We start from the raw sequence: 27,564 nt of genomic DNA on the forward strand, positions 1-27,564 counted from the left end.
AGGTCTGTCCTTTTCATCTTCCCCTTTTATGTACTAGTTGTCATAAATTATCCCTTTTTAAGTTGTGAGTTTGTTACCAAATTGAAGTAACTATAGCTATTTTTGCTGCTTTCCTTCTTTTTAACTTTTATGCTGTAATAATGTATTTAAAAACCTATTCTGACTGAGTTGTGATTTTTCTGATTCTATTTTACCTAACTCAAGGTTTTGTGTACTTTTGCCTTTTCATTTCAGGCAGAAGAGCTCCTTTGAACATTTCTTGTAAGGCAGGTCTAGTGGTGATGAACTTCCTCAGCTTTTGTTTGTCTGGGAAAGCCTTTATTTCTCTTTCATATCTGAAGGGTAACTTTGCTGGATAGAGTATTCTTGGCTGACAGATTTTATATTTCAGTATTTTGAGAATGTCACTCCACTCCCTCTTGGCCTAGAGTGTTTCTGCTGAGAAAACTGCTGATAGCCTAATGGGGGTTCCTTTGCAGGTTATCATCCTTTTTCCCCTGGCTGCCTTTAAAATTCTTTCTTTGCCATTGACTTTTGACAGTCATGGAGAAGAAGGTCTTTTTGTGTTGAGGTAATTAGGTGTTCTCTTAGCTTCATGGACTTGTATATCCAGTTCCTTCCCCATGCTCGGGAAGTTCCCACTTATTATTTCTTTATATTCTCTATTTATCCTTAATTTTTGCCATTTTAATTGCAATGTGCCTTCGTGTGGTCCTCTTTGGGATTCTCTGTTCTTCTTGGACTTGGATATGTTTCCTTTCCCAGGTTAGGGATATATTCAGCTATTATATCTTCAAATATGTTCTCTGCCCCTTTCTCTCTCTCTTCTCTTTCTGGAACCTCAAAAATGTGAATGTTAGTATGCCTGGTGTTGTGCCAGATGTCTCACACTGTCCTCACATCTTTTTATTCTTTTTCCTGTTCATCTTCAGTGATTTCCACTACTCTGTCTTCCACCTCACTGGTCCATTCCCCTGTACCATTTTGTCTACTGTTGATTCCTTCTAGTGTATTTTTCATTTCAATGATTGTATTCTTCACCTCTGTTTGGTTGTTCTTTATATTTTCTAACTGCTAAAAACTTCCAATTTCTCTCTCTTTTCATCCATTCTTCTTCTGAGTTCTCTGATCATCTTTACAAACACTACCTTGAACTCTTTCTTGGGCAGATGGACTATCTCCACTCCACTTAGCTCTTCTGGGGTTTAAATCTTATTCCTTTGCTTGGAACATGTTCCTCTGTTGCCTCATTTTGCCTAACTTGCTGTTTTTATTTCTGTGTATCTGGTAGGTTGGTTGCTGGTGTGTGGGCTAGGTCCATAGGCTACGGGGCTGTGGTTGTCCTGGGGTTGGTGTTCGCCCACCGTTGGGTGAGCCTGGTTCCAAGGCAAAAACAGGCTCATTGGTGGCTGGGATAGGGGATTCTGGGTCTGGTGTGTGCCCTCTGGTAGGTGGAGCTAGGTCCCAGGGTCTCTGTGTGCAGGGGCCTGGGTGTCCCAGATCTAGTGCCTGTCCAGTGGTGTGTAGAGTCTGGTCCTTGGCCCTCTGGTGGGCAGGGCTGTGTCCAGGGGAAGGTGTGGCCTCACGGGGTCTTAAGGCTGACTGTCTGCTGTTGGGTGGGGCTGTGTTCCTGCCCAGTTAGTTGCTTGGCCTGAGGCATCCCAGTCCTGGTGCCTTAGGGCTGGGGGTGGGGTGGGGCTGGGTCCTGTGGCTAATAAGCTACAACAAGGATTCCCAAATGGCGCTTGCCAGCAACAGAGTCCATGTGGCAGAACGAGCTCCCAGAAATGGCTGTCACCATGCCTATGTCCCCAGGGGTGAGCTCCAATTAACCGCTTCCTGCCTCTTGGGGAGACTCTCCAAGATCAGCATGTGGGTCTGACCCAGGCTCCTTTCAGATTACTGCTTCTGCCCTGGGTTCTGGAGAGGGTGAGAGTCTGTGTGAGCCTTTTAAGAGTGGAGTCTCTATTTTCCACAGCCCCCTGGCTCTCCCAAAAGTAAGCACCGCTGGGCTTCAAAGCCAAAAGTTCTTGGGGCTCATCTTCCTGGAGTAGAACCCCCAGGCTGGGGGGCCCAATGTGGGACTCAGACTTTTTGCTCCTTGGGGAGAACCTTGCAATTGTAGTTATTCTTCCATATGTGGGTCACCCACCCAGCATATGGGTCTTGCCTATACTGTGACTGCCCACCACCTACCCATCTCATGGTTCCTTCTTTAAATCTTTAGTTGTAGAATATCTTTTGCAGTAGGTTCTGGTCTTTTTCATCGACAGGTGTTCTGTAAATAGTGGCAATTCTGGTGTGCCTATGAGAGGAGGTGAGCTCACACCATGTATAAAAAGTAACTAAAAACGGATCACAGACTTAGCTATATAGAAGCTTAATCTCTAAAATTTCCAAGAGAAAACAGGAGACTATCTTAGTGACTTCTAGTTAGGCAAGGACTTCTTTAAAAAGGACATAAAAGGCACAACTTACAAAAGAAAAAACTGATAAACTGAACTTCATCAAAATTTAAAAACATTTGCTCTTCAAAACGAAGATAAAAATAAAAGATCAAAAAAAAGGGCAAGGCACACAACAGGGAAGAAATTTTTGCAAAACAAGTATGTGATAACAGACTTGTATCCAGGATGTATACAGAACTCTTACTACTCAATAAGAAAACTAACAAACCACCCCCCCCAAAACAAGCAACAGATGTGAACACATATGAATGGCAAATAAGTACACAAGAAGACAGCCATCACCATTAATCAACAGTCAATAAAACCACAATGAGGTACCACTGTGTATACACTGGAATGGCTAAAATTTAAATGATGGACAATACCCAGTGTTGGGCAGGATGCACTGCAATTGGAGCTCTCATATGTGGCTGATAGGAATGCAAACGGTACAGCCACTTTGGAAAACAGTTGGCAGTTCCTTATAAAGTTAACCGTATACTTACCATGTGACCTAGCGATTTCACTCTGAGGTATTTACCCAAGAAAAATGAAAACATATGTCCACAAAAAGACTCATACACTAATGTTCATAGCAGCATTATTCATAATAGCCCCAAACTGGGAACAACCGAATAACCATCAACTGATGAATTGCTATCCATATAATGTAATTCCACTTGGCAATAAAAAGGAACAAATTACTGACATACACAATAAGGATGAATCTCAACAGCACTATGCTGACACAAAAGACTGTAAACTGGATGAGTGGATCTATATGAAGTTATAGAAAGAGCAGCATTAAAGTGACAGAAAGCAGACCAGTGCTTGCCAGGAGGTGGAGGATCAGGGCGGCAGACAGACTGCGAATGGTCACAGTCTGGAAACGTTCTATATGGTGACGGTGGCGGCGGTTACACGAATGTAGACAAGCTGTGAGAATTCTTGATTTGCACCCCTAAATTTGGTGGATTTATTGTATGTAAATATACCCCAATAAAGCTTACAAAAAGAAAAAAAATACTTTACTTTCACGCCAGGACCAGAACCAGACAGCCTGTTACCTAGTCACCTCCTGACCACAGAGTGAAGGATGTGTCATTTTGATCCACTACCTGCTGCTGCAGAACCAGCTCCCGGCGGAGAAGCCTCATGCAGTGACACTGTAGACAGTTCACTGGTAGTAAAATGATCGTTCTTATTCTCACTGTTGAGACTGACAGGTTGCTAGAAAGTAAGGACACAAGAAAAGATTTGAACATCTCAAGCATCCTGTTACAAAGTAACTGGCAGATCTTCAACTTCACACGTTAAACAGAAAAAAAGGTATATACATAACCGAGAAGTAAAACATTTTCAGCCTGCCCCCAGGAATGTGGTCAAAGTTCCTTTATTTATTACATTAAAGATACTACTGCTTTTTGAGCACCTACTACATTCCAGGAACCATACAGGTATGTGCTTTATTATTATTTTTTGTCATTCAGAACACATATATTGAACACTTTATATGTTCTAAGAATTGTTCAAAACGCTAGTAATATAATAGTGAACAAAACCATGTTCCAGCTATCCTAAGCTTATACTGCATGGGGAGAAGGGCTATATAAATATTACTTAATTTAGTCCTCAGAAAAAGCCATGAAGTCTTAATCTTTCCATTTTTCAAATAAGAAAACAAAGGCATGGAAAGGTTAAATATCTTGTGTAAGCTAAGCCACCTAACCTGTGGCAGAGCCGGGATTGGAAGCCAGGTCTGATTCCGTAGCCCAGGCTTTGCCTTAGGTTTCTAGCAAGTGTACTAATATCAGGCTTTCAAAATCGAGCATACTTTCTTGATTTGGATCATCAGATTCTGAACATTTGTTTAAAATCATTATTATACCTTGAAGGGAAGACTGAAGAAAAACTTTGCGTAAATATTCACGCTTGTCTTGGATCCTATACTAAGTATAGGAAAGTCTTATCCCAAAGTGTAACCTGACAAGTAAATCTGAGAATGCCATTTTAGGTAAAGAGATGAAAAGTTAAAGGAAAGTGACCAAAAATTTTTCGTTTTAAAAAATGACATGTGTAAGTATAAAACTATATAAACTGACTATTTTACTGATAATTAATGACAAAAATGAGCTCCTACCCACTCCATACAGACCTGGTGTCCTACAACTGTGTCTGAAAAAGTAAAATTGCTCAATTCATGTCTTATCAGTATGGCTTGTTCCTGTCTAACTAGCCCATAACCCCAGTTGTAAGTAAGAAAACACATTTTATAGGCAATGCACACTTAAGTTTAATACCTGGATATCAAATTTTAAAGCAGAGGGGAAATCCAGTTCACAAAGAAAATCTGAAAGACAGCACTTTGGGGAAAACCTCGCAAAGTATGTAAGAACTCAGGACACAGCAGATTCTTTCACTGCAGCTTTTTAAATGGAGTCTGAAGGATATACTGCATGTTTCTGCAGAACAAAGTCTCAACCTCAGATGTAATACAGTTACCCATCTAGGCCATTAGTCTTGAGCCTCAGTGCAAAAACCTTAATTTTAATAAGAGGACGCACATTTATTTTCTCTCTTGTGTGTTGAAAGTTAGTGTCACTTACATACTCAGCTTCTGGGGATGCACAGGATCTGGGCCTGTCCTCCTGCAGCAGGTCGAGCTGGAGCGGGGAGCTGCTCTTTGAGTTAATGAGGGGGTGCCCTTCATTCTGGGTCCCCCACTTTCCCTCGCCGCTCCTTTGGCTGATGGCTGAAGATGGTGGGCCTGGATTTGGAGGCACTGCTGATACCGAGGCAGGTATTTCAGAAGAGCCTGCTGCTCCCAAGAATGGATATGGGGAGAATGGTGGTAACAAGAGAGGACACATAGGGGGGTCATGCAGGAAGATGTTCATAAAAGTATCTAAGCAAGCAGAGGGCAGAGCTGGGAAAGACTGCAAGCCATTGGGGAAAGGTGGCTCAGGCAGACTCTGCAACGCAGTTTCTGAGGCTGCACGTTCTCTCCCCAGGGAGGTCATGGTTGGGAGGGGAAGGGCTTGGACGAGGCAAGGTGCCTGGCTGGGAACCACCACTGCAGCCTGGAGCAATGGGCTAGAGGCATAAGGAGAGGAGGTGGAGGAAGGGCACCAGGGCTGTCCATCCTGGGTCTCTCCTACGAGGTGGGGACAGAAGCCATCCTTAGTGCCCTTGCTGTCCGACCACATGAGCAGCTTCTTACGCCTGTGCTTCCCCTTCCTGCAACCAGCGGATCGGGTAGGCTTGGAAGCAGAATCTCCTGAAGGGTAAAGAGGAAGGCGTGTTACAGAAAACTAAGCCAGAACAGAAGAGAAGGACAATGTTGATAGATAATTCTAAGTAGATTTTACAAGGAATAAACATTGGCCGATAATAACTATGTCCACTGCAGGGATGACAGAAAATAGCTCTGAAAAGATGAACAAGATCCTGGGTAAAAGCTGTTGCTATAAAATAAACTTATTTCAGTATCTCTCAATCAGTTTCTTACAAGCAAAACTCCTATACTCCACGCCGTATCTCCCAGTACTCACGTATGATTTATAAATTTGACAACTATGTTGATAAAGGGAGTATATTTTCAAAATTTTAACTACCTTGAACATCTGAATATGTAGCTTTGCTCCTGCTTTCTTGCTGAAGATAGGAGCCGTAGGGCGATGACAGAATCCTGTCCCGGAACTGATCCACATAACTCGGCTCTTCCTTCTGCGTGTGGGCTGACAGCACAGCTTTTGTGAACCCTGTGTGTTTAAACTGTTCTGAGGCCAGTGCAGCTGGGTGTGTGCTGAGGGTCCAGGGCTCACAGGGCAGGGTGCCAAGCTCTGCTGGACTCAATTCTGATGAAGTGGAGGAAGACAGATTTAATTTTAACTCCTACCAGTTATTTTGCATTTATTTACTTTCACTAATTTAGTTATCTTTCAAGAAATGTTTACAATCATTACAACAGCTGGAACATAAAACCTTCATCAATCTAGCAGATAAATTTTTAATTTTTCTGCCTTTCTTTATACTCTTTGTACACTTGTATATATGTTTTAGAGTTGTAATACTCAAGGTACATACTTATTTAAATCTTGCTTTCATTGTAAATATTTTCTATCTCCCTGAATTCTCCAAGAAATTGTTATGTTTGGATTTATTTTTCTTAATATGTAATATACCCACGTGGTTCAAAAATCAGCATGTATTAGAAAGACATTTAGTAGCTTCTCCCTATCCCTGTACACAATCTGCCTAGTTCTCATTTATTCTCCCCACAGAAAACCATTTCTTTTATTTCCTTATATATCTGCCTACTTTCTTTACACATCTATAAATAAGCATGAAAACAGATTCTTATTCTTCACCTCCATGTTTACCCAAACGGCATATAATCTTGTACACTAGCCTGCAATGTGTTTTTTCATTTAACAATATCCCTTTTATCAGTGCATCACATATGATGTATTTATGACTTTTTACTAAAGTAAGCATCTGTAGATGGATGCTGAGTTGCTTCTAAACATTACTTCTTCCAGGTACAAAAGACTTTATGGTGGACACTGGTGGGTTCTCCCAGTGTCCATTCCACCTTTCCCCTGCTGTGTGGTACTGAGGTGTGGGTGGGCATGCCCCCATTCTGCTTCCAGAAACAGGCACTGACTAGTGTAAGTCAACACAGCGGAAGTAAGTCAACACTTTGGATTTTGGCCAAGATGGAGGAACAGGGACTAGACTGACCTTCCCATCTGAAACAACCAGGAAGGGACTAAATATATGAAACAATAAGTTCCAAGACACTGAACATCAGGTAACAAAGGAGAGTGACTCTTAAGGGATGGAAAACAAGGTGAGCCCCACATCTGCCCGGCTTACTGCCTTGAGAGTTTCTGAGGAGCAAGGTGGGGAAACCAGGTGAGCCTTGTGGGATCCCTGAGAGCAGAGGCAGAGCTGAGAGTCTGGGGAGGCCACGGTGGCTGGAGTTTTCAGGAAGAGAAATGTAGAGGACAGCTGCACAGAGAGGACTCCAGACAGCTGCAGGGACCCCAGAGTCCTCACCAGTGCACAGATGGGAGGAAAAAAATCACCTGAAAGAATCAGATCGAAGCTCACACCACCTGGAGAACAGGGCTCACTCCCAACAGCCAGACTAGAAAAACCTCATAATCCCCGGGCATTGGGTAGAATGCTCTGAAGGGTCTTGCCTCAGTAGCAGAGAAGAATTAGGCCTACCCTACACTGCTCTGGTCCAGCCTAACCAACTTTAAAAGCAAAGCCTGAAAAGACCAACCTGTTTCCACATTGCTTAACTGGGTCCCAGAATAAAGCTCAATGGTGCTCACAGCAATACAGAAATATTCAGCACCCAATCACAGTATCTGGCATCCAATCAAAGACTAGGCATGCAAAGAAGCAGGAAAATACAACCCACAATAAGGAGAAAAATTAATCAAGCAAAACCAACCCTGGGCTGGCAGAGATGTTAGAATTGGCAGATAGAATGTTAATAGTTATTATACTGTATTCCATACAGCCACAGGGATGATTAAATATGTTATATAAAGACATGGAAGATATATTAAAAAACATCCAAACAGAACTTCTGCAATGAAAACTAAAATATGTGAGTTGGAAAATATACTGAATGGAAATAACAACAGATTAGATATTGTAATAGAAAATACTAGTGAACCTGAAGACATAGCAACAGAGACTGTCCCAAAATGAAACAAAGACCTAAAAAATTGAAAAAGACTTAAATGAACAGAGCATCAGTGGACTGTGAGACAACTTCAAGCAGCCTATATACCTATAACTTGAGTCCCAGAAAAAGAGGAAACAGAAAAAATATTTTAAAAATAACGGAAAACATTCTTTGCTATTTGATGGAAACTCTAAACCTACAAATCCAAGAAGCTCAATGAACTCCAAGCACAAAAAACATGAAGAACACTACATCATGGACATCACAAATTCTTTTTTAAAAAATTAATTAATTAATTAATTTTTGGCTGTGTTGGGTCTTCGTTGCTGTGCGCGGGCTTTCTCTAGTTGCGGTGAGCGGGGGCCTACTCTTCACCGCAGTGCGCGGGCTTCTCATTGAGGTGGCTTCTCTTGTTGCAGAGCACGGGCTCTAGGTGCGCGGGCTTCAGTAGTTCTGGCACACAGGCTCAGTAGTTGTGGCTCATGGGCTCAGTAGTTGTGGCTCATGGGCTCTAGAGCGCAGGCTCAGTAGTTGTGGCACACAGGCTTAGCTGCTCCACGGCATGTGGGATCTTTCTGGACCAGGGATCAAACCCATGTCCCCTGCATTGGCAGGCAGATTCTTAACCACTGCACCATGAGGGAGGTCCCTCAAATTCTTTAAATTAATGATGAGGAGAAAATCTTACAAGTAGCCAGAAAAAAGACATGCAAACAGTACATATGACAGCAGACTTCCTGTCAGAAACAATGCAAATGAGAAGACAGTGGGGCAGCATCTTTAAGGTACTGAAAGATAAACACTGTCAACCTAGAATTCTACGCTCTGATAAAATGTCTTTAAAACAAGAAGGTGAAATAAAGACATTTTCAGACATACAAAAATGGGAAGAATTCATCATCAGTAGACCTGTACTACAAGAGACAGAAAAGGAATACCCTCAGGCAGAAGGAGAGTGATATCAGATGAATCTACGTAAAGGAATGAAAAGCACTGGAAGAGATAACTACAGGGGTAAACATTTAAACCTCTTTCAAAGATAATAACTATGTAAGTAAGCATAATAACAATGTAGTGTGGGATTTCTAACATATGTAGAAATATATGCCAATAGACAAAGGCCAAAGGGGGGAACTGGAAGTATAGTACTTTAAGTTTCTTATACTATGCATTAAATGGTATAATATCTCTAGAAGGTAGACTGGCAAAAATTAAATATATACATCATAAACTCTAAGCAACCACTAAAATAAAGCCCACGTTAAATACCAAGACATACATAGGTTAAAAGTAAAGGGTGGAAAAAGATATAACATGTTAACACTAATCAAAAATAAAAAAAGAACGCTGGAGTGAATATAGTAACATAAGACAAAGTATATTTTAGAGCAAAGAATAGACAAACGATAAGAAGGTCATTTCACAATGATAAAAGGATAAATTCATCAAAAGGACACAGCAATTCTAAACATTTATGCACAAAGTAAGAAAGCTTCAAAATGCACGAAGCAAAAACTGATAAAATGGCAAGGAGAAATAGACAAGCCCACAATTACAGCCAGAGACTTCAACACTCCTCCTGAGGTACAGCAAGGATTCAGAAAACTGGGGGATAGAGAAGACTTGAACAAGACTATCAACCAACCTGACCTAGTTCACACACTGGGCAGAATAAACATCCTTTCCAAGTGCATACAGAACATTTACCAAGATAGACCATATACAGACCATAAAACAAGCCTCAATAAATTTAAAAGAATTCAAGTTTTGTATTTTCTCTGACCAAAATGGGATTAAATTAGAAATCAATAACATAAAGAGGTCTGGAAAATCTCTAAATATGCTTTCTAAATAATATATGATGAGATATATATATATATGACATTGGTGATAATGTAAATGATTTCAGAGAAGATATAAAAAGGGATATTAGGCAGCATTTGAACATGATGAAAATGAAATGAAATACATCAAAATGTGTGAAATGCAGCTGAGAGTAAAAGAAAAATTTACACTAAAATCCACTAGGGAAGAAATATCTGAAATCAATGACTTCAGCTTCCATCTTAAGAAACTGGAAAAACAAGAGCAAGGTAAAACAAAAGTAAGCAGAAGAAAGGAAATAAGAAAGATTAGAGTAAAAATATGTTAAGTATTGTAGAAAACAGAAAAATAATAAAGAGAGAAAATCAATAAAATTTTAAGCTGGTTCTTTGCAGAGAACAGTAAAATTGATTAAACTCTAGCAAGACTGATGAGGAAAAAAAGAGCAGATATAAGTTACCAATTTCAGAAATGATAGAGGAAACATCACTAGAGACCCTACTATCACTAGACATCAAAAGAATAATAAGGGAACATTATAAACAACTTTTTCCAATAAACTTGACAACTTAGACAAAATCGACCAGTTCTTTGGGACATACACACTAACAAAGATCACTCAACAAGAGGTAGAAAACCTGAATAGCCCCATATCTACTTAAAAAATTGAATTTGTAGTTAAAAACTTCTCCACCAAGAAAACTTCAAGCCCAGATGGCTTTACTGGTGAGTTTGAGCAAACATTTAAGGAAGAAAAAATACCAATTCTACATAAAGTCTTCTAGAAAACTGAAGAGAACAAAACACTTCCCAGCTCATGCTATGAGGCCAGGAGTATCCTGATACCAAAACCAAAGTCATTAAAACAAAAGCAAACAAAATGACAGACCAATCGCTCTCATAAACATAGATCTCGAAATTCTTATGAAAATTTTAGCAAAATGAATCCAATATATAAAAAAGGAAATACATCATGACCAAGTGGGGTTTAACCCAGGAATGCAAAGATATTTTAACATTTAAAATTGAAGAAGACACAAATACATCGAAGGATATTTCGTGCACATGGATTGGAAGAATCAATATTGTTAAAATGTCCATGCTACCCAAAGCAATATACAAATTCAAGGCAATCTCTATCAAAATTCCAATAGCATTTTTCAGAGAAATAGAACAAACAGTCGAAAAATTTGTATGGAAACATCAAAGACCCTGAATAGCCAAAGCAATCTTGAGAAAGAAGAACAAAACTTTTGCCCAGCAAAGGAAATGATCAACAAAATGAAAAGGCAACCAACTGAATGGGAGAAAATATTTGCAAATCATATACTTGGTAAGTGGCTAATATCCAAAATATATAAAGAGCTCATACAATTCAACAGCCAAAAAAACAAAAAAATAAGCAATCTGATTTAAAAATGGGCAGAAAACCTAAAAAGACATTTCTCCAAAAAAGACATACATATGGCCAAAAAGCACATGAAAAGATGCTCAACGTCACTGATTATTAGAGAAATGAAAATCAGAACTACAATGAGATGTCACCTCACACTGGTGAGAATGGCCATCATCAAAAGGTCTACAAATAATAAATGCTGGAGACGGTGTGGAGAAAAGGGAACCCTCCTACACTGTTGGTGGGAATGTAAATTGATACAGCCACTGTGGAGAACAGTATGGAGGTTCTTTAAAAACTAGAGTTGCCATACGATCCTGCAATCCCACTCCTGGGCATATATCCAGAAAAGACAAAAACTGCAAAAAGATACATGCACAGCAGTGTTCACAGCAGCAGTATTCACAATAGCCAAGACATGGAAGCAACCTAAATGTCCATCAACAGAGGAATGGATAAAGAAGATGTGGTATATATACACAATGGAATATTACTCAGTCATAGAAAAGAATGAAATAATGCCATTTGCAGCAACATGGATGGACCTAGAGATGATCATACTAACTGAAGTAAGTCAGACAGAGAAAGACAAATATCTTATGATGTCCCTTACATGTGGACTCTAAAAAAATGATAAAATGAACTTATTTACAAAACAGAAACAGACTCACAGACTTAGAACACAAGCTTATGGTTACCAAATGGGAAAGGTGGAGGAGGAGGAGGGATAAATTAGGAGGTTGGGATTAACATATACAAACTACTATATATAAAATAGATAATCAACAAGGACCTGTGTATGGCACAGGGAACTCTACTCAATACTCTGTAATAACTTATATGGAAAAAGAATCTGAAAAAGAATACATATATGCATGTGTACAATTAAATCACTTTGCTGTAGTATACCTAAAACTAACACAACATTGTAAATCAACTATACTCCAATATAAAATTAAAAAACTAAAAAAAATAACATAAAAGAAGATTGGTCAAAAGCCAAAATAATAATAATCATGTGTTTGTAAGGATGTGGAGAAAAGGGAACCCTTGGGCACTGCTGGTGGGAATGTAAACTGGTGCAGTCACTTTATAAAACCATACGGAGGTTCCTCAAAAAACTAAAACTAGAACTATCATATGAACCAGCAAGTTCACTACTGGGTATTTATCTGAAGAAAACAAAAACACTAATTTGAAAAGATAAACGCACCTCCACATTCACTGGAGCACTATTTACAACAGCCAACACATGGAAACCACCGAAATATCCATCAATGGATGTACAGAGAACCTCCGGTCTACACACACACGCACACGCACACACACCTACAGGAATATTATCCAGCTATAAAAAAGGATGAAATCTTGCCATTTAAATAACACAGATGGACCTTGATGGCATTATGCTAAGTAAAATAAGTCAGACAGCGAAAGACAAATATCATGTGATCTCTCTTATATATGGAATCTAAAAATAAATTATTTAAAAAAGTCAAGCTCACAGATACAGAGAACAGATTGGTGGTTGCCAGAGGCGGGGGGTGGGTGAAATGGGTGAACTGGGTTTTTTTTTCAGTTTAAATAAACTGAATGAAATAAAAATAGTTAATTCATCATATTAACAAACTGAAAAAGAAACTAAAAAAGAAAAATCTTATGATCATCTCAACAGATAGATTTGACAAAATCCAACATCCATTTCTGATAAAAAAAAATTCTGAGGATATTAGGAATAGAAGGGAACGTCCTCAATTTGATAAAGTACATTTATGAAAAACCTAGGACTAACATAATTAATGTTTTTTCTCCAAGATCAGGAAAAACATAAGAATAGTTGCTCTTGCAACTTTTATTCAATATTTATTAGAGGCTCTAGCCAGTTCAAGAAGGCAAAAAACAAACAAAAGATTAAAAAGAAGATTGGAAAAGAAGTAAAACTGACTTTCACAGACATGATCATACATGTAGAAAATCCTATGGAATCGACAAAAAGTTTCTAGAACTAATAAGTGAGTTTAGCAAGCCTGTAGAATAAAAGATTAATATACAAAAATCAATTATATTTCTATATACTAGCAACAAACAATTGGAAACTGACATTAACAATAATCCTATTTATAATATAAAATACTTGAGGTTAAAACTGACAAAAGATATGCAAGATCTGTACACTGAAAACTGTAAGATATTACTGTGAGGAATTTAAGAATACCTAAATAAATGAATAGATATACCAGGTTCATGGATTAGAGGACTCTACATTTTTGAGATATCAATTCTCCCCAAGTTGATATATAGATTCAATATATCAATTCAAATCCCTGCAGGGCTTCTTTTTTTAATTAAAAAAAATTTTATTTACTTAATTTATTTATTTTTGGCTGCGTTGGGTCTTCGTTGCTGCATGTGGGCTTTCTCTAGTTGTGGTGAGCGGAAGCTACTCTTCGTTTTGGTGTGCGGGCTTCTCATTGTTGTGGCTTCTCTTGTTGCAGAGCACAGACTCTAGGCACGCAGGCTTCAGTAGCTGTGGCTCATGGGCTCAGTAGTTGTGGCTCGTGGGCTCTAGAGCGTAGGCTCAGTAGCTATGGCACTCGGGCTTAGCTGCTCCATGGTATGTGGGATCTTCCCGGACCAGGGATTGAACCCGTGTCCCCTGTGTTGGCAGGCGGATTCTTAACCACTGCACCACGAGGGAAGCCCCGCTGCAGGACTTTTTGAATTAGAATATTCAAAGCAATCTTGAAAATGAACAAAGTTGGAGGATTTACACTACCTGACTTCAAGACTTACTATAAAACTATAGGAATCAAAACTGTGTGGTACTTGGCATAAAGGGTTTATCAATTTTTGTTCATCTTCAGAGAAGCAACTTTGAGCTTTAATTTTCTGTACTGTCTGTTTTTTACTTTGTTGATTTCTGCTTTTATCTCTATTACTTCCCTCCTTCTACCTGGGTTTATTGTGTTTTTGGTTTTGGCTTGTTTTATTTTTGGCTAGCTTCTTAAAGTGGAACTTTAGATCCCTGATTTGAGACTTTTTTTCTCCAACATTAGCATTTCAAGTTATTAATCTCTTTATAAATATCTTACTTTTACTGATTTCTAATTGAATTAACTCTAGCCAAAGAGTGTAGTTTGTAAAACATCAATTATTTCAAATTTGAGACTTGTATTACATCCCAACCTATTTTATATCTCAGTGAACATATCATGTGCACTTGAAAAGACTACGTATAATGCAGTTATTGTGTGTTGTGTTCTCTAGATATCAATTAGGTCAAGTGGCTGACTGCACTGTTCAGATCATCTATTTCGTTAAGATGTTTTAACATTTGCAGAAAAGGGGTGTTAAGTTCTTCAACTATGATTATGGAAAGACTTTCTCTGACTCATTCAATTTTTGCTTCATATCTTTAAAGGTGTGTTATGAGTGAAAACACTTCCATGTTTGTTATTTATTAGATGAACTGGCTGCTTTGTCACAATGAAATGTCTCTGGTGAGACTCCCTCCTGAAGTCTATTATTAAAACAGGCACTCAGCCTTTTTAGGCGTGTTGTTTGGATTGTGCATCTTCCCCATCCAATTGTTCTCAACCCATTTGTGAATTTATATTTAAATTGTACTCTGCAGACAGCACATACTTGGGTCTTGATTTATTTTTATCTGTTCTGACAATTTCTGCCATTTTATGTAATTATAGACTTGTTGGATTTAGAGCTATTATTTTATTGGTTTGATAGGTTCCCTGGTTTTATTGTTGTTGCCCTAATCGTCCTTTCCTATCCTTCTTTTGGATTATTTGTTTTTTAAATTTACATTTTAGTTTATCTCTTGGCTTTTTAGCTAATTTTTATATCTCATACTCCATCAACCCTGATATAGATTTTAAAATATCTGTAATGGCAATGGTTTCTGGAGACTAATTGTCAGTGTTTGATTCTCTACTCTGCCACTCGTTTGCTGTGTGACTTTGGGCAAGTTGTTACTTAACCTGTTCGTGCCTTAATTGCTCCATATATAAAACAGAAGTAATAACTTGCAGAGAAATGCATTTGGGGTCATGGTCCTCAGACCCAACTCATTATTAGCATAAGGTATAAACTCCAGGAGTACGGGCTTTCCAGAAAGCAAAAGACAGATGCAGTTCAAGAACATCTGGACTCTGATTCTGCTTTCTCTCCTTAGAATAAAGATGAGCACCTGTAGATGCTGAGACTGGTTTAAGGTCAGGAGAAATGATTATCAGTAAATGATTATCAGTAAATATCCCTTATTCTTTAAATGAAAGCACGATTGTAGTATAGATTCTTTCAAAACAGTCATACAAAACCAGAGTATACAAAGTATAGTGGCACAGTCAAAAAAAGAGCTTTCCATGTTGGGTGAGGCCCTACCTTGCATGGACTGTGTCGCTAACAGCTACACGCCCATACAGGAATCCAAAGCATTTAAGAATAGGTACACTATAATATAAACACGCATCTGCTCCTCTCCTGAGGGACTAGCTCAACTCCAAAACAACTCTACCCGTGGCTAATTAGAAATAATAGAAATAACAGAATAAGATATACAGAAATCATCTAATAGTATACTATAATATCAATAATATAATAAAAAAACAAACAGAAATAATCTAGTCTCACAACAGCTGTCGATCTGGTCTTTTCCCACCAATCCACAATCCACCTAGTAACATAACGTTCTCCACCTCAAAGGGTGGTTGTGAGGATTAAATGAATTAATTTATATGAAGAACTAGGGGAAGGGAATGGTACACAGTCACAGCTCAGCATATGGTAACTTATATACCAAAGACTAGCAAAGGTGTTAGACATAATCCGAAAACCTGATTGAACACATTTGTCACCATTTCCTCATCCACCAAACCCTCATGAATAATGTAAAAGTGAAAAAGGATAGGAGACAGTAAAAAGGAATAAAAAGAAGACATCAGAATAGCTCACCAAATCATTATGTTAAAGGAAGAGCATTTCAAACATCCTGTCCTCACTGTTACCAAACAAAATTTGAATGTATATATGACCCATCTAGTCACAACTACAGTCCAAGTTTGAATTGGACACTTTCTTTCAAGGTCAGCAACAAAGTGACCCAAGGCAGTCCCATCAACAATTGAGGGCTTATTATTATGTATCAGGTACTATTCTAGGTGCCTTAAGTGTGTCAAGAGTTGACTGGCAAAGGACATAACTAAGAAATACAGTCCTAAGTATGTAACCAACATAAACATGATGATTTTTCCAAAAATACTGAATTAAAGAAAAAAGTATTTATAATTTAGATGTCATTGCTAAGTAAATGGCATTAATGACTTGTTTTCTCACGACGGTGTATTTAACGTTGAGCGTATTTTAAAATAGAAGGTACCATGGTACCTGACTCCAGTGGTGGCATGTGAACAACGGTGCTGCTGTAGCTGCACTGCCTCACGTCCAGGCTCAGAGCCTCCTTGGTCAGGGCCTGTGGCGCTCCTCCTTCAGCATCTGTGGACCGTCCATTAGCTGGCATTTCTGATGTAGGCACGGCTGGGATCTGAGAAACAGCTGGTGATGTAAGAGCAACTGACAGTGAAAAGAAAAATTCCCAACTGGAAATTCAATATTAAAGACCCAAACAGTTTACACCCACTTATAAGTGACAAGTTAAAACCTACTGGCCATAAAGAGGCAATGTGGATTCTTTGTGATTACAATGAAATAATTAAAGTCAAAAGATTAGAGAGAAAACAGAGAGGGGTGGCTTTGTAATAACTCTCTTGATCTAACTATGAAAGGCATTCCTGTCACCTTGCAGTGCTTGGACATCATCTGCTCTGTGGCTTTCTCCGTCTTCTTCCGAGGACGAGGAAGTCGTATTTGTACAGGAGATACACTTTCTCTTCAAAGCTGGAATGTTGTAGCTCTTCAGGTACCTGCAACAAGGTAATTCGGTTGCGTATTCCTACCTGCTCCCAACTTTGCCATCCTCCACCTTTCTGCTTTTCTCACGCCACCTCTGTTTGGGGTATTTCACATTCTTTTTTTTTTTTGGCCGCGCTGCACGCCATGTGGGATCTTAGTTTCCCGAACAGGGATTGAACCCTGTGCCCCTGCAGTGGGAGCGCATAGAGTCTTTACCCCTGGACCACCAGGGAAGTCCCTCACTTTCTTCCTGGGTGAAGGCTTCCCTGACCATCCTGGCCTACATCACGGGGTTGTTACATTTCCCTGACTATGGTCTTGAACTGTTCGTCAAATCTTAATTTTTATGAGTGTAGGTCTTGTCTTCTGAACTATATTCAAAGAAGGGATGCATCTTCTAATTTTTTGCATCCCCCCAAATGTTCAATTTATTATGAGCTGTTAGTAGTAGATATCCATTGATTTATAGTGAAAAATAAACAGCTGATAGAGGGGCTTCCCTGGTGGCGCAGTGGTTGAGAGTCCGCCTGCCGATGCAGGGGACACGGGTTCGTGCCCCAGTCCGGGAAGATCCCACATGCCGCGGAGCGGCTGGGCCCGTGAGCCATGGCCGCTGAGCCTGCGCGTCCGGAGCCTGTGCTCCGCAACGGGAGAGGCCACAACAGTGAGAGGCCCGCATATCGCAAAAAAAAAAAAAAAATGATATAAAGGCCCCATAGTGACAACATACGCTTCTGGAAAAACTAACATGTTATCAAAACTTGTGTCTCATACCTGACAACGCTATCAATACAGTTTATCTGCTGATAGGATGGGCTATGCTGACACCTTCTCAAATCCTCACAAGACTCGGGGTACATGCTATTATTTTTTAATGTCTGGAAGGAAGAAAAGGTCTTCTGCTCATCTGAAAGAGAATGAAAGGATGCACAATTTAAAATATCACATGCTTGAGAATATGTATTTATTCAGCAAAATTAAATAGTACTTTGGGATATACATGATACTTTAGGACATGTACAGTAAATATTATGTAGTTATTAAAAATGAGCTCAGATTTAAATGCACTGATATAGAAAGATATCACCTAGAACAATTACATGAATAATTTCATATGTATCTTTTTAAAAAAGGGAGTAAAACAACTGCTTCAGGCAAAGATTACCAAGGAATAAAACCAAAGGTGAAAGGTTGACGGGGACCTTCACAATGTTACTACCTGTACAACTGACTGATCTTGGCATCACTAAGGGGCATGACAGACATAGTGCATTGCTTATGTGTTGCAACGGAGAGTACACAGCACTGCTTGTGTTGAACTGGTGTCCAACAGAACGTTCTACAATGACAGAATTGTCCTTTATCTGTGCTGTCCAACCTGGTAGCCACTAACACCAGACCCAGCGACTAGCATTTGAAGTGTGGCTACAGCAACTGAGGAACTAAATTTCACATTTTATTTATTTGTAATTAATTTGAATTTAAATTGCAAAATGCGGTTAGTGGCTACCATACCAGATAGCAGAGGTATAGAGAGAGGAAAAAAGACCTCAGTCTGGAGTGCTGAAGAACTTGAACTTTCAGTAGAGAATAAGCCAGAAGGAGACTTATCCAGGAAGAGACAGATCCTGCAAGGTCTGGTGTCATGGAAACCAAGAGGGGAAACTATTTCAAGGAAGAAGAGTAAAGAATTATGCAAATACTGTTGAGAGACTAAGAAATATTAGCTACTGTTGATACTATTAATAAAGGTTAGTTTAGCTGCTTGGAAGAGGCTTCTCTATTTTCAGAGAGAATTATGGAAAACTGCTTCACTTTCACTCATTAATTTTACTTTTTTTTTTTTTCTTTGCGGTACGCAGGCCTCTCACTGTTGTGGCCTCTCCCATTGCGGAGCACAGGCTCCGGACGCGCAGGCTCAGCGGCCATGGCTCACGGGCCCAGCCGCTCCGCGGCATGTGGGATCTTCAGGGACCGGGGCACGAACCCGTGTCCCCTGCATCGGCAGGCGGGCTCTCAACCACTGCGCCACCAGGGAAGTCCTAATTTTACTTCTAATTTTTTAATAATTTTCAACTTGAAGGTTTCAAAGGGTTACAAAAATGGTAGAGAGTTCCCATATACCATTCACCCAGCTTCCACTAATGTCACACCTCACATAACCATAGGAAAATGAATGATACTAGGAAATTAACAGCGGCATACTGAGCTACAGTCCATTTGGATTTCACCTGTTTTCCCACTAAGTGTCACTTTTCTGGTCCAGAAGTCCAACCAGGGTGTCACAAGTGAATTTAGTTGTCAAATGCCTCCTTAGTCTTTCCTTGTCTTTCATGATCCTGACACTTTTGAAGAGTACGGGGCAGGAATTTTTTAGAAATGCCCCTCCATTTGCGTTTCTCTGGTGTTTTCTTATGATTAGGTTGAGGTCATGCATCTTGGGGAAAATTGCCACAGAAGTGCAGTTCATGATGGTAATGTTTTATTACTGACACATTAACCTTGATCATTGGTTAAGGTGATGCCTGCCAGGTTTCTCTTAGGTAGTTACTATTTTACAACGTAATAAAAGATGTAAGCAATAAATGTTCTGGAGGAATTCTTTGAAGCCATGCAAATATCCTGTTTCTTTTATACTTTCACCTATTGTTTGCACAACACTGTGAATATACTTAATGCCACCAAACTGTACATTTAAAAATAGGAAATTACATACCTAAAACGACAATTTTAAAGAACCTTTCATCTAATTTTAGCACTCACTGGAGGATATGCCCTGCAACAGTTACTACTGTGGAATTCTTTCTTCATTCTCTCTTATTGAAATATAATTGACATACAGTAGTAAGTTTAAGGCGTACAGCATAATGACTACTGTGGCATTCTAATAGCAATTTCCTATTTTTTTTTATTCCTACATTAATCAAACTTTTTCTATTAGGAAGAGTTTCCCTTCTCCCCTTTCCCTTTTATTTATTCATCCAATCATTTATCAGCAGGGACTCCTGGATACTCATTTGCTGTGTTATAATCCAATACTATCACTATTTATTTTGTTGCTCAAATTGTTCCAGTTTTGGTCATTACGTGCTCTTTCAAGTTGTCTCCTGTGTCCCTCGGACATGCCATTTTCTCCCTTTTTTCTTGAGCACTTCCTTACTTCCTTACTTCTCTGGTTTCTTTTACGGGAAAAACACATAGGAACTAAGACCTGGGTGCTGGGTGTGCTCATTGGTAAATGTGTCCCTCCTTGTAGGTCCCCTCAATGGACAAAGCAAATATATATCTGTATGTATATCAACTCTTGTCTGTCCATCCGTCCATCCATCCATTAAGCAAAAAGGCATGAGTTCATGCTGATACCTTTAACTCCAATCCAGCACCAGAGTTCACGCTAGCATTCCCTCTGCTCATTTGCTATGTCCCTCTCCAGTAGCGAGGAATCTCATTATCTGCAGTGTGTTTGCCTACTTGCTCAGTTCTACTGTGCATGTAAAGTAGCTTCAGAATTGCTAGCCTGCACTATGGTGAGAAATCAGTTTCCTGAATACTGTGTTTGTGTACATTTATGTTTTGGATTTAGTGCTGGGGTGTCCAGCGAAGACACCGATTTGCAAAGCTACTCAGCAACTTTCTTCCCCACCTCCTTCAGGATGTTTATGCCATTAGTTGTTATGCCTAACTTGGTTAGGGTCACTTGTCACAGCCTACACCTCATCTTGGGTTCCCTCTACATTCTGGGGCGGGGTGAGGCACAACAGATCTATGAGTTTTAACAAATGCACAGCCAGTTGTGATTCCACCACCAGAGTAACAAAAAGAACGTTTCTCTCACTCAAACATTTCCCTCCAGCTGCCTCTTTGCAGTCAACACATCCCGCAACCTTAGCAAATACTAATCTGTTTTCCGGACCTACTGTGTTCCAGAAGTAATGCCTTCCCAGAACAGAACCACACAACGTGCAACCTTTTAGCTCTGGCTTCTTTAACTTAGCAAAATGCATTTAAGATCCATCTGCATTGCTGCATGAATCAAGTTCATTTTTTTTTCTTTTCTCTTTTTTTTTTTTTTTTTGCGGTACACAGGCCTCTCACTGTTGTGGCCTCTCCCGTTGCGGAGCACAGGCTCTGGACGCGCAGGCTCAGCAGCCATGGCTCATGGGCCTAGCTGCTCCGCGGCATGTGGGATCTTCCCGGACCGGAGCACGAACCCGCGTCCCCTGCATCGGCAGGCGGACTCTCAACCACTGAGCCACCAGGGAAGCCCAAGTTCATTTTTCTTTATTGCTGAGTAGTATTCCATTGGGTGGATGTATCACAGTTTATCTACTCACCTGCTGAATGACATGGAAGTTGTTTCCAATTTTGGGTGAGTGTGAATAAAGTGTCATAAACATTTTCAGACAGGATTTTGTGTGAACTTGCTTCTTTTTTTCACTTGGGTAAATAACTAAGAATGGAATTGCTGAGTAATATGGTAAGATTATAAGATATTTAACTTTATAATAAATTGCTGCATTTTCCGAAGTGGCTGCACAATTTTACATTACCCTCAGCAACGTGTGACAGCTCCAGTTACTCTGCATTCTTGCCAGAACTCAGTATTGTCAGTTTTCGTTCTTTTAATTTTAGCCATTTTAACGGGTGTGTGATGTGTTTTTAACTTCCTAATGACCAATGAGATTGAGTGTTGTTTCATATGCTATTTGCCATCTATACCTTCACTGGAAAAGTGTTTAGATCTCTTGACCATTTTAAAATTGGGATGTTTAACTTCTTACTGTTAAATTTTGAGAGTTCTTTATGTATTCTGGATACAGCTCTTTATATATAATTTGCAAATATTTTGTCTTTTCATTGTCTTACCAATGTCTTACCAACGTCTTTCAAAGAAACAGTTTTAATTTCAATAAAGTCTAATTTATCAATTTCTTTCTTTTATGGATCATGCTTTTGATGTCATATCTAAAACCTCTTTCCAAACCCAATATTACAGAGATTTTCTCCTATGTTTTCTTCTAGAAATTTATATTTTAAAAATTGAAGTATAATCGACAGGCAACATTCTATCAGCCTCAAGTGTACAACATAATGCATCAACATTTGTATACACTGCAAAACAATCACAATAATCTAGTTACCGTCTGTCACCATATAAAGTTAAAGAACGTTTTTCTTGTGGTAAGAGCAACTTTCAAATCTGCAGTACAGTATCACTGACTATAGCCCCCAAGCTGCACGTTACATCCCTATGATTTATTTGTTTTATAGATGGAAATTTGTACCTTCTGATCCCCTTCACCCATTTTGCCCACCTCCCAACCCCCTTCCCCTCTGGCAACCACCGATTTATCCTCTGTATCTAGGAGCTCTGGTTTGTAGTTTTAGATTCCACATACAAGTGAAATCATATGCTACTTGTCCTTCTCTGACTTATTTCATGTAGCATAATACCCCTGAGGTCCCTCCGTGTTGCCACAGGAAGATGTCATTCTTTTTTTGTAGCCAAATAGTATTCCATTCTCTCTCTATACCAGTTCCTCTATCCAATCACCCACGGATGCACACTTAGGTTGTTTCCGTATCTTGGTTATTGTAAATAATTCCGCAGGGAACATAGTGGCGCACATATTTTTTCAAATTAGTGTGTTGGTTTTCTTCAGATAAATACTCATAAATGCGACTGCTGGATCATATGGTAGTTCTATTTTTAATTTTTTGAGGAAGCCCCATACTGTTTTCCATAGAGGCTGCACCAATTTACATCCCCACCAACAGTGTAAATGGGCTTCCTTTCCTCCTCGTTCTCACCAACACTTGCTATTTCTTGTCCTTTTGACGACGGCCATTCTGACAGGTGTGAGCTGATATCTCATCGCGGTTTTGATTTGCTGCAGTCCCCGACTATGACTGTGGATTTGTTTATTTCTCCTTGAAGTTTTTATCAGTTTTTGCTTCGTGTATTTTGAAGCTCTGATGTTAGGTGCCTAAACAGGATTGTTTTATATTCTCAGAGAATCACCCCCCTTGTCTTTATGCAATATCTCTCTGAAGCCCTTGTTCTAAAGTCTACTGTGTCTGACCTTAATATAGCTTTCCAGTTTTCCTTTGATTCCTGTTAGCATGGTATATCTTTTCTAACCTTTTACTTTTAACCTATGTTTTTAATTTTCATAATGGGTTTTTGTAGATAATAGGTAGCTGCATCTTGTTTTTTCATCCAATTTCACAATTTCCAAGTCTTTTCACTGATATACTGAGATCATTCACATTTAATGTGATTGATGTAGCTGGATTAAAATGTACCTCTTGCTGTTTTCCATTTGTTCCATCTGGGTTTTTTGTTTCTTTTTTCCTCCTTTTCTACCTCATTTTGGGTTAAGTGTTTTAAATTACATTTTAACACCTCTACTGACATTATTTACACTTCTTTAAAAACTTTTACTAATAATTGTCCTAAAGTTTACAGTATACATCTTTAAGGACTCAGTTTCTATCTCCAAATAGCATACTCCAAATACTATAATGTGGGAAGAATTTACGCAGTATATTCCTAATACCTCACTCCCATCCTTTGCAGTATTTTTACATATGTTATACGTGCAGAATACTATTGTTGCTTTAGTTAGTTATGTTTTACAGTAAATAAAAATAAGTAAAAAATAAAATTTATTTTATCTTCATTTATTCCACTTCCAGTGCTCTTCATTTCTTTGTGCAGATCCAAGTGTTATGTCTGACATCATGTTCCTTCTACCTTTACAAATTCCTTTAGGATTCTTATAGAACAGATCTGCTGGCAATACATTCCCATAGTTTTTGTCTGAGAAAAATCTTTATATCTCCTTCATTTCTGAAAGATACTTCCCACTGGGTGTACCATTCTACGCTGACGGTTTCTTTCCTTTGAAGATGTTACTCTATTGTGTTCTAACGTTCACAGTCTCTGAAGAAATGTCTCCTGTAATTCTTATTCTTATCTTTGTTTTTCTGTAATCTATCATTTTCCTCTGGTTGCCTTCAAGATATTCTCTTTGGTTTTATTTTAGTTTGAATATGATATGCCCAAGTGTGTGGTGTTTTTCTTTTCTTTTTTTTTTTTTGTATTTACACTACTTGATGTTCTTTGAATCTGGAAAATCAGCCATCATTTCGAGTATTTTTCCCGGGATTTCAATTACTCATATGTTGGATCATTTAATCTTGTCCCCAAATTCTTAAAAGGCTCTATCTTGCATGTTGCTTTCTCTTTGTGTTTCAGCTGTGTAATTTCTATTTATCTATCTTCAACTTTACTGATTCTTTTCTTGGTTGAGTGCCCACCAAAGGCATATATTCATCTCCAGCATTTCTAACATTTCCATCTGATCCTTTCTTTCGTGTTCCATCTCGATGCTGTGATTACTTCGGCGGTTTCTGCATGTTACCTACTTTGTCCATTAGAGCCTTTAATGTATTTATTATTCAGAGTTATTTCCAACATCTGTGTCCTACCCGACTCTTGTTCTTGTTCGGATGACTGCTTTGTCTCTTAGGAGGTTTTTTTCCTTGCTTTTCATATGCTTCATAATTTGCTGAAAAGTGAACATGTATAAGACAGTAGGGACTGAGCATGCCTTTCCTTCCACTAGGTCTGTGTTCCGGTTAATCTAATTAAACTTTAGGCCAGGTCTGAGGTTTGTTGTTGCTATGGTTTCACTCACTGTATGACAGCTTTCAGATCCCTCTAGTGACACTCTGTGCTTCAGGTGGAGGCTGGTTTCCTGAGAGCTCTTTTTTCCAACATCTGCTCCACTTCCAGGCTTTGGTCTTCCCTGCACTGTGCCTCAGAGAAGGTCTGTCTCTTGTAGGTGACTTGAATCAGTCAGTCACAGGATCCAGCACTTACCTCACTTCTCCTTGCAAGTATGTGCCTCTCCTCAGATTTCAGGCCTGCTGGCTGCCCTGTAACCTCAGCACTCTGACGGGTTCAAGAAAGAACACGAACTTGCTGCCCGTCTGGCTTTTTTCCTCGTAAGTTTGGAATGATGCTCTTTCCAGCTCTCCCTGAGCAGAAACCAAAGCACTCTCACTCTGAGTTAGTTCAGTGTATGAATCATCTTCTTTCACTTGGGCTTTGCATCACCCTCGCAGTAGAACGTTCAGTTTTTCCCAATTTCCCCAATTACTTCTCTGGCAGCTTGGCATCAGTCTGTATGGCTGAGGAAGGAACTTTACATCTCTTTGTTGTTCCTTGCCTTTCCGTAATAAGTTTAAAAGTTTCCCTTCTTTTTTTTCAAAAAAATTTATTTATTTTTGGCTGCATTGGGTCTTCGTTGCTGCACGTGGGCTTTCTCTAGTTGCGGCGAGCGGGGGCTACTCTTCGTTGCAGTGCACGGGCTTCTCATTGCGGTGGCCTCTCTTGCTGTGGAGCATGAACTCCAGGTGTATGGGCTTCAGTAGCTGCGGCACGCAGGCTCAGTAGTTGTGGTTCATGGACTCTAGAGTGCAGGCTCAGTAGTTGTATCTCACAGGCTTAGTTGCTCCGTGGCATGTGGGATCCTCCCGGACCAGAGATCGAACCCGTGTCCCCTGCACTGGCAGGCGGACTCTTAACCACTGCACCACCAGGGAAACCCAAAAGTTTCCCTTCTTATTCTATTCTAAAGCATAACCTGCCTTTATAAGAAAGGTAAACATACATACGTAAAACCTTATGTTCTTGTGTGCTCCAGCACCCTGCATATAATAAAATATATATACAATGACCATTTAGTATTTTCCTTTTCATTGGTGTATATCTCTACTCAATTTCTAATATTCGAATTACAACGTTTTCTATCTTTAAGTCACCTTCTTGTTTCTCTTCAGTAAAGAGTAATAAAGATTTTTTTACTAGCTCTTTAAACTTGTAGGTCTTAAGCTGTTAATAAAAACAAGACGCCCAAATAACATTAGTTCTCCAAAGTTATTCCAAATGGCATAACTTCCCCCCAAAGTGGCATCCTATGTGTATTAGTCAAATATAGCACATAGCCAAGTAGTAAGAAAATTTCAGTTTCTAAAATAGCAGCCTAAGTACACAGGGTTAGATATAGCTTAAATTTTATAAAATGTTGAATGATTGAATATGGATGATGCTTAAATATATAGCCTTCAAAACAACAGCACTGATGATATTATTAGACAGGTGATAAGAAACGGAATAAAGCAGGAGGTTAGAAAGGATTTCTACCTTGAGAAGAAATTCCAGAGGTCAGGATGTAAGACTGTGGCACTAACATGAGGTCGTAGGCCAAGGCAGCAGCAAGTAGCACTGACTGGATCAGACAATGAAGAAAACATCTAGAAATTTTAGATTAAAATCTCCTCAAAGGGGCTTCCCTGGTGGCGCAGTGGTTGAGAGTCCGCCTGACGATGCAGGGGACGTGGGTTCATGCCCCGGTCCGGGAGGATCCCACATGCTGTGGAGCGGCTGGGCCCGTGAGCCATGGCCGCTGAGCCTGCGCGTCCGGAGCCTGTGCTCCGCAACGGGAGAGGCCACAACAGTGAGAAGCCTGCGTACCGCAAAAAAAAAAAAAAAAAATCTCCTCAAAGAATTTTCTCTGGCAGGATATGGAATAATGATACACAACAAGAAAGATATTTAAGATAAATTCTTTTGTGGGGGATATCTGATGGTTTCACGGGACCAAAAAAGGTTGTCATTTCTACCTTGTGCCCTTACGTCTACAGCAAAAGAAACAAACAGAACTTGAAACCTCCTGCCAAGATGAATAAGAACCCAAAAAACCAAAGGACGGGACTTGCTGTATCTGGAGAGTGTCCTACGGGCTCCCAGTGATATCACCTGTAGGAGCAGCAGTTTGATATTTTTCTTGTGGCAATCATATTAAGTCCTGAAAAGTACAGCTACTATTATTATTATTGACTTAAGAGAAGAATTTTCACCCTACTGTGTAGAACACCCACATTTGACAGTGGTAGGGACCATCAAGGACATTTAGGTGGCTAAAATCTATAACGACTTCCCAAATTATATTGATATTAACATTCAAGGAGAAAAATTAAGAAAAAGTTATCTAAGTTAAGAAGTTAGCATAATTTGATCTCTATATTATAAAACTTTATATATACAGAACTATATAATTCTGTATATAGAAGCACGCAGGTTAGCTTCTCACAATAACGTCAACTATCACGACTGATCCAATTCCTCTGGGGTGCTCCCTACCTCATATTTGAGAAAAGTAAACATGTAATCAAGAAAAAGGCCAAGTTTTTCA

General features: G+C 39.3%; 1 protein-coding gene across 9 annotated transcripts in view; it reads right to left on the minus strand.

Moving 5' to 3' along the window:
* The window catches only part of PER3 (period circadian regulator 3), a 66,334-nt gene that overhangs the window by 16,851 nt on the left and 21,919 nt on the right, over positions 1-27,564 (minus strand). For 6 of the 9 annotated variants that reach the window (XR_009539107.1, XM_060141550.1, XM_060141555.1 and 3 more), the window contains 6 exons: positions 18,074-18,206; positions 17,186-17,310; positions 16,775-16,960; positions 6,062-6,304; positions 5,054-5,724; positions 3,566-3,677 (listed from right to left, as the gene is read on the minus strand). Coding sequence is in view for 8 of the 9 variants with exons in the window: in XM_060141550.1 (XP_059997533.1) it covers positions 3,566-3,677; positions 5,054-5,724; positions 6,062-6,304; positions 16,775-16,960; positions 17,186-17,310; positions 18,074-18,206 (1,470 nt within the window). In the remaining variant the exon portion in view is untranslated. The remainder of the gene's footprint in view (positions 1-3,565; positions 3,678-5,053; positions 5,725-6,061; positions 6,305-16,774; positions 16,961-17,185; positions 17,311-18,073; positions 18,207-27,564) is intronic. The other 3 variants (XM_060141558.1, XM_060141556.1, XM_060141553.1) reach the window with 1 other exon arrangement.

The sequence above is a fragment of the Lagenorhynchus albirostris genome, chromosome 2, assembly GCF_949774975.1.
Source record: "Lagenorhynchus albirostris chromosome 2, mLagAlb1.1, whole genome shotgun sequence".
Lineage (NCBI taxonomy): Eukaryota > Metazoa > Chordata > Mammalia > Artiodactyla > Delphinidae > Lagenorhynchus > Lagenorhynchus albirostris.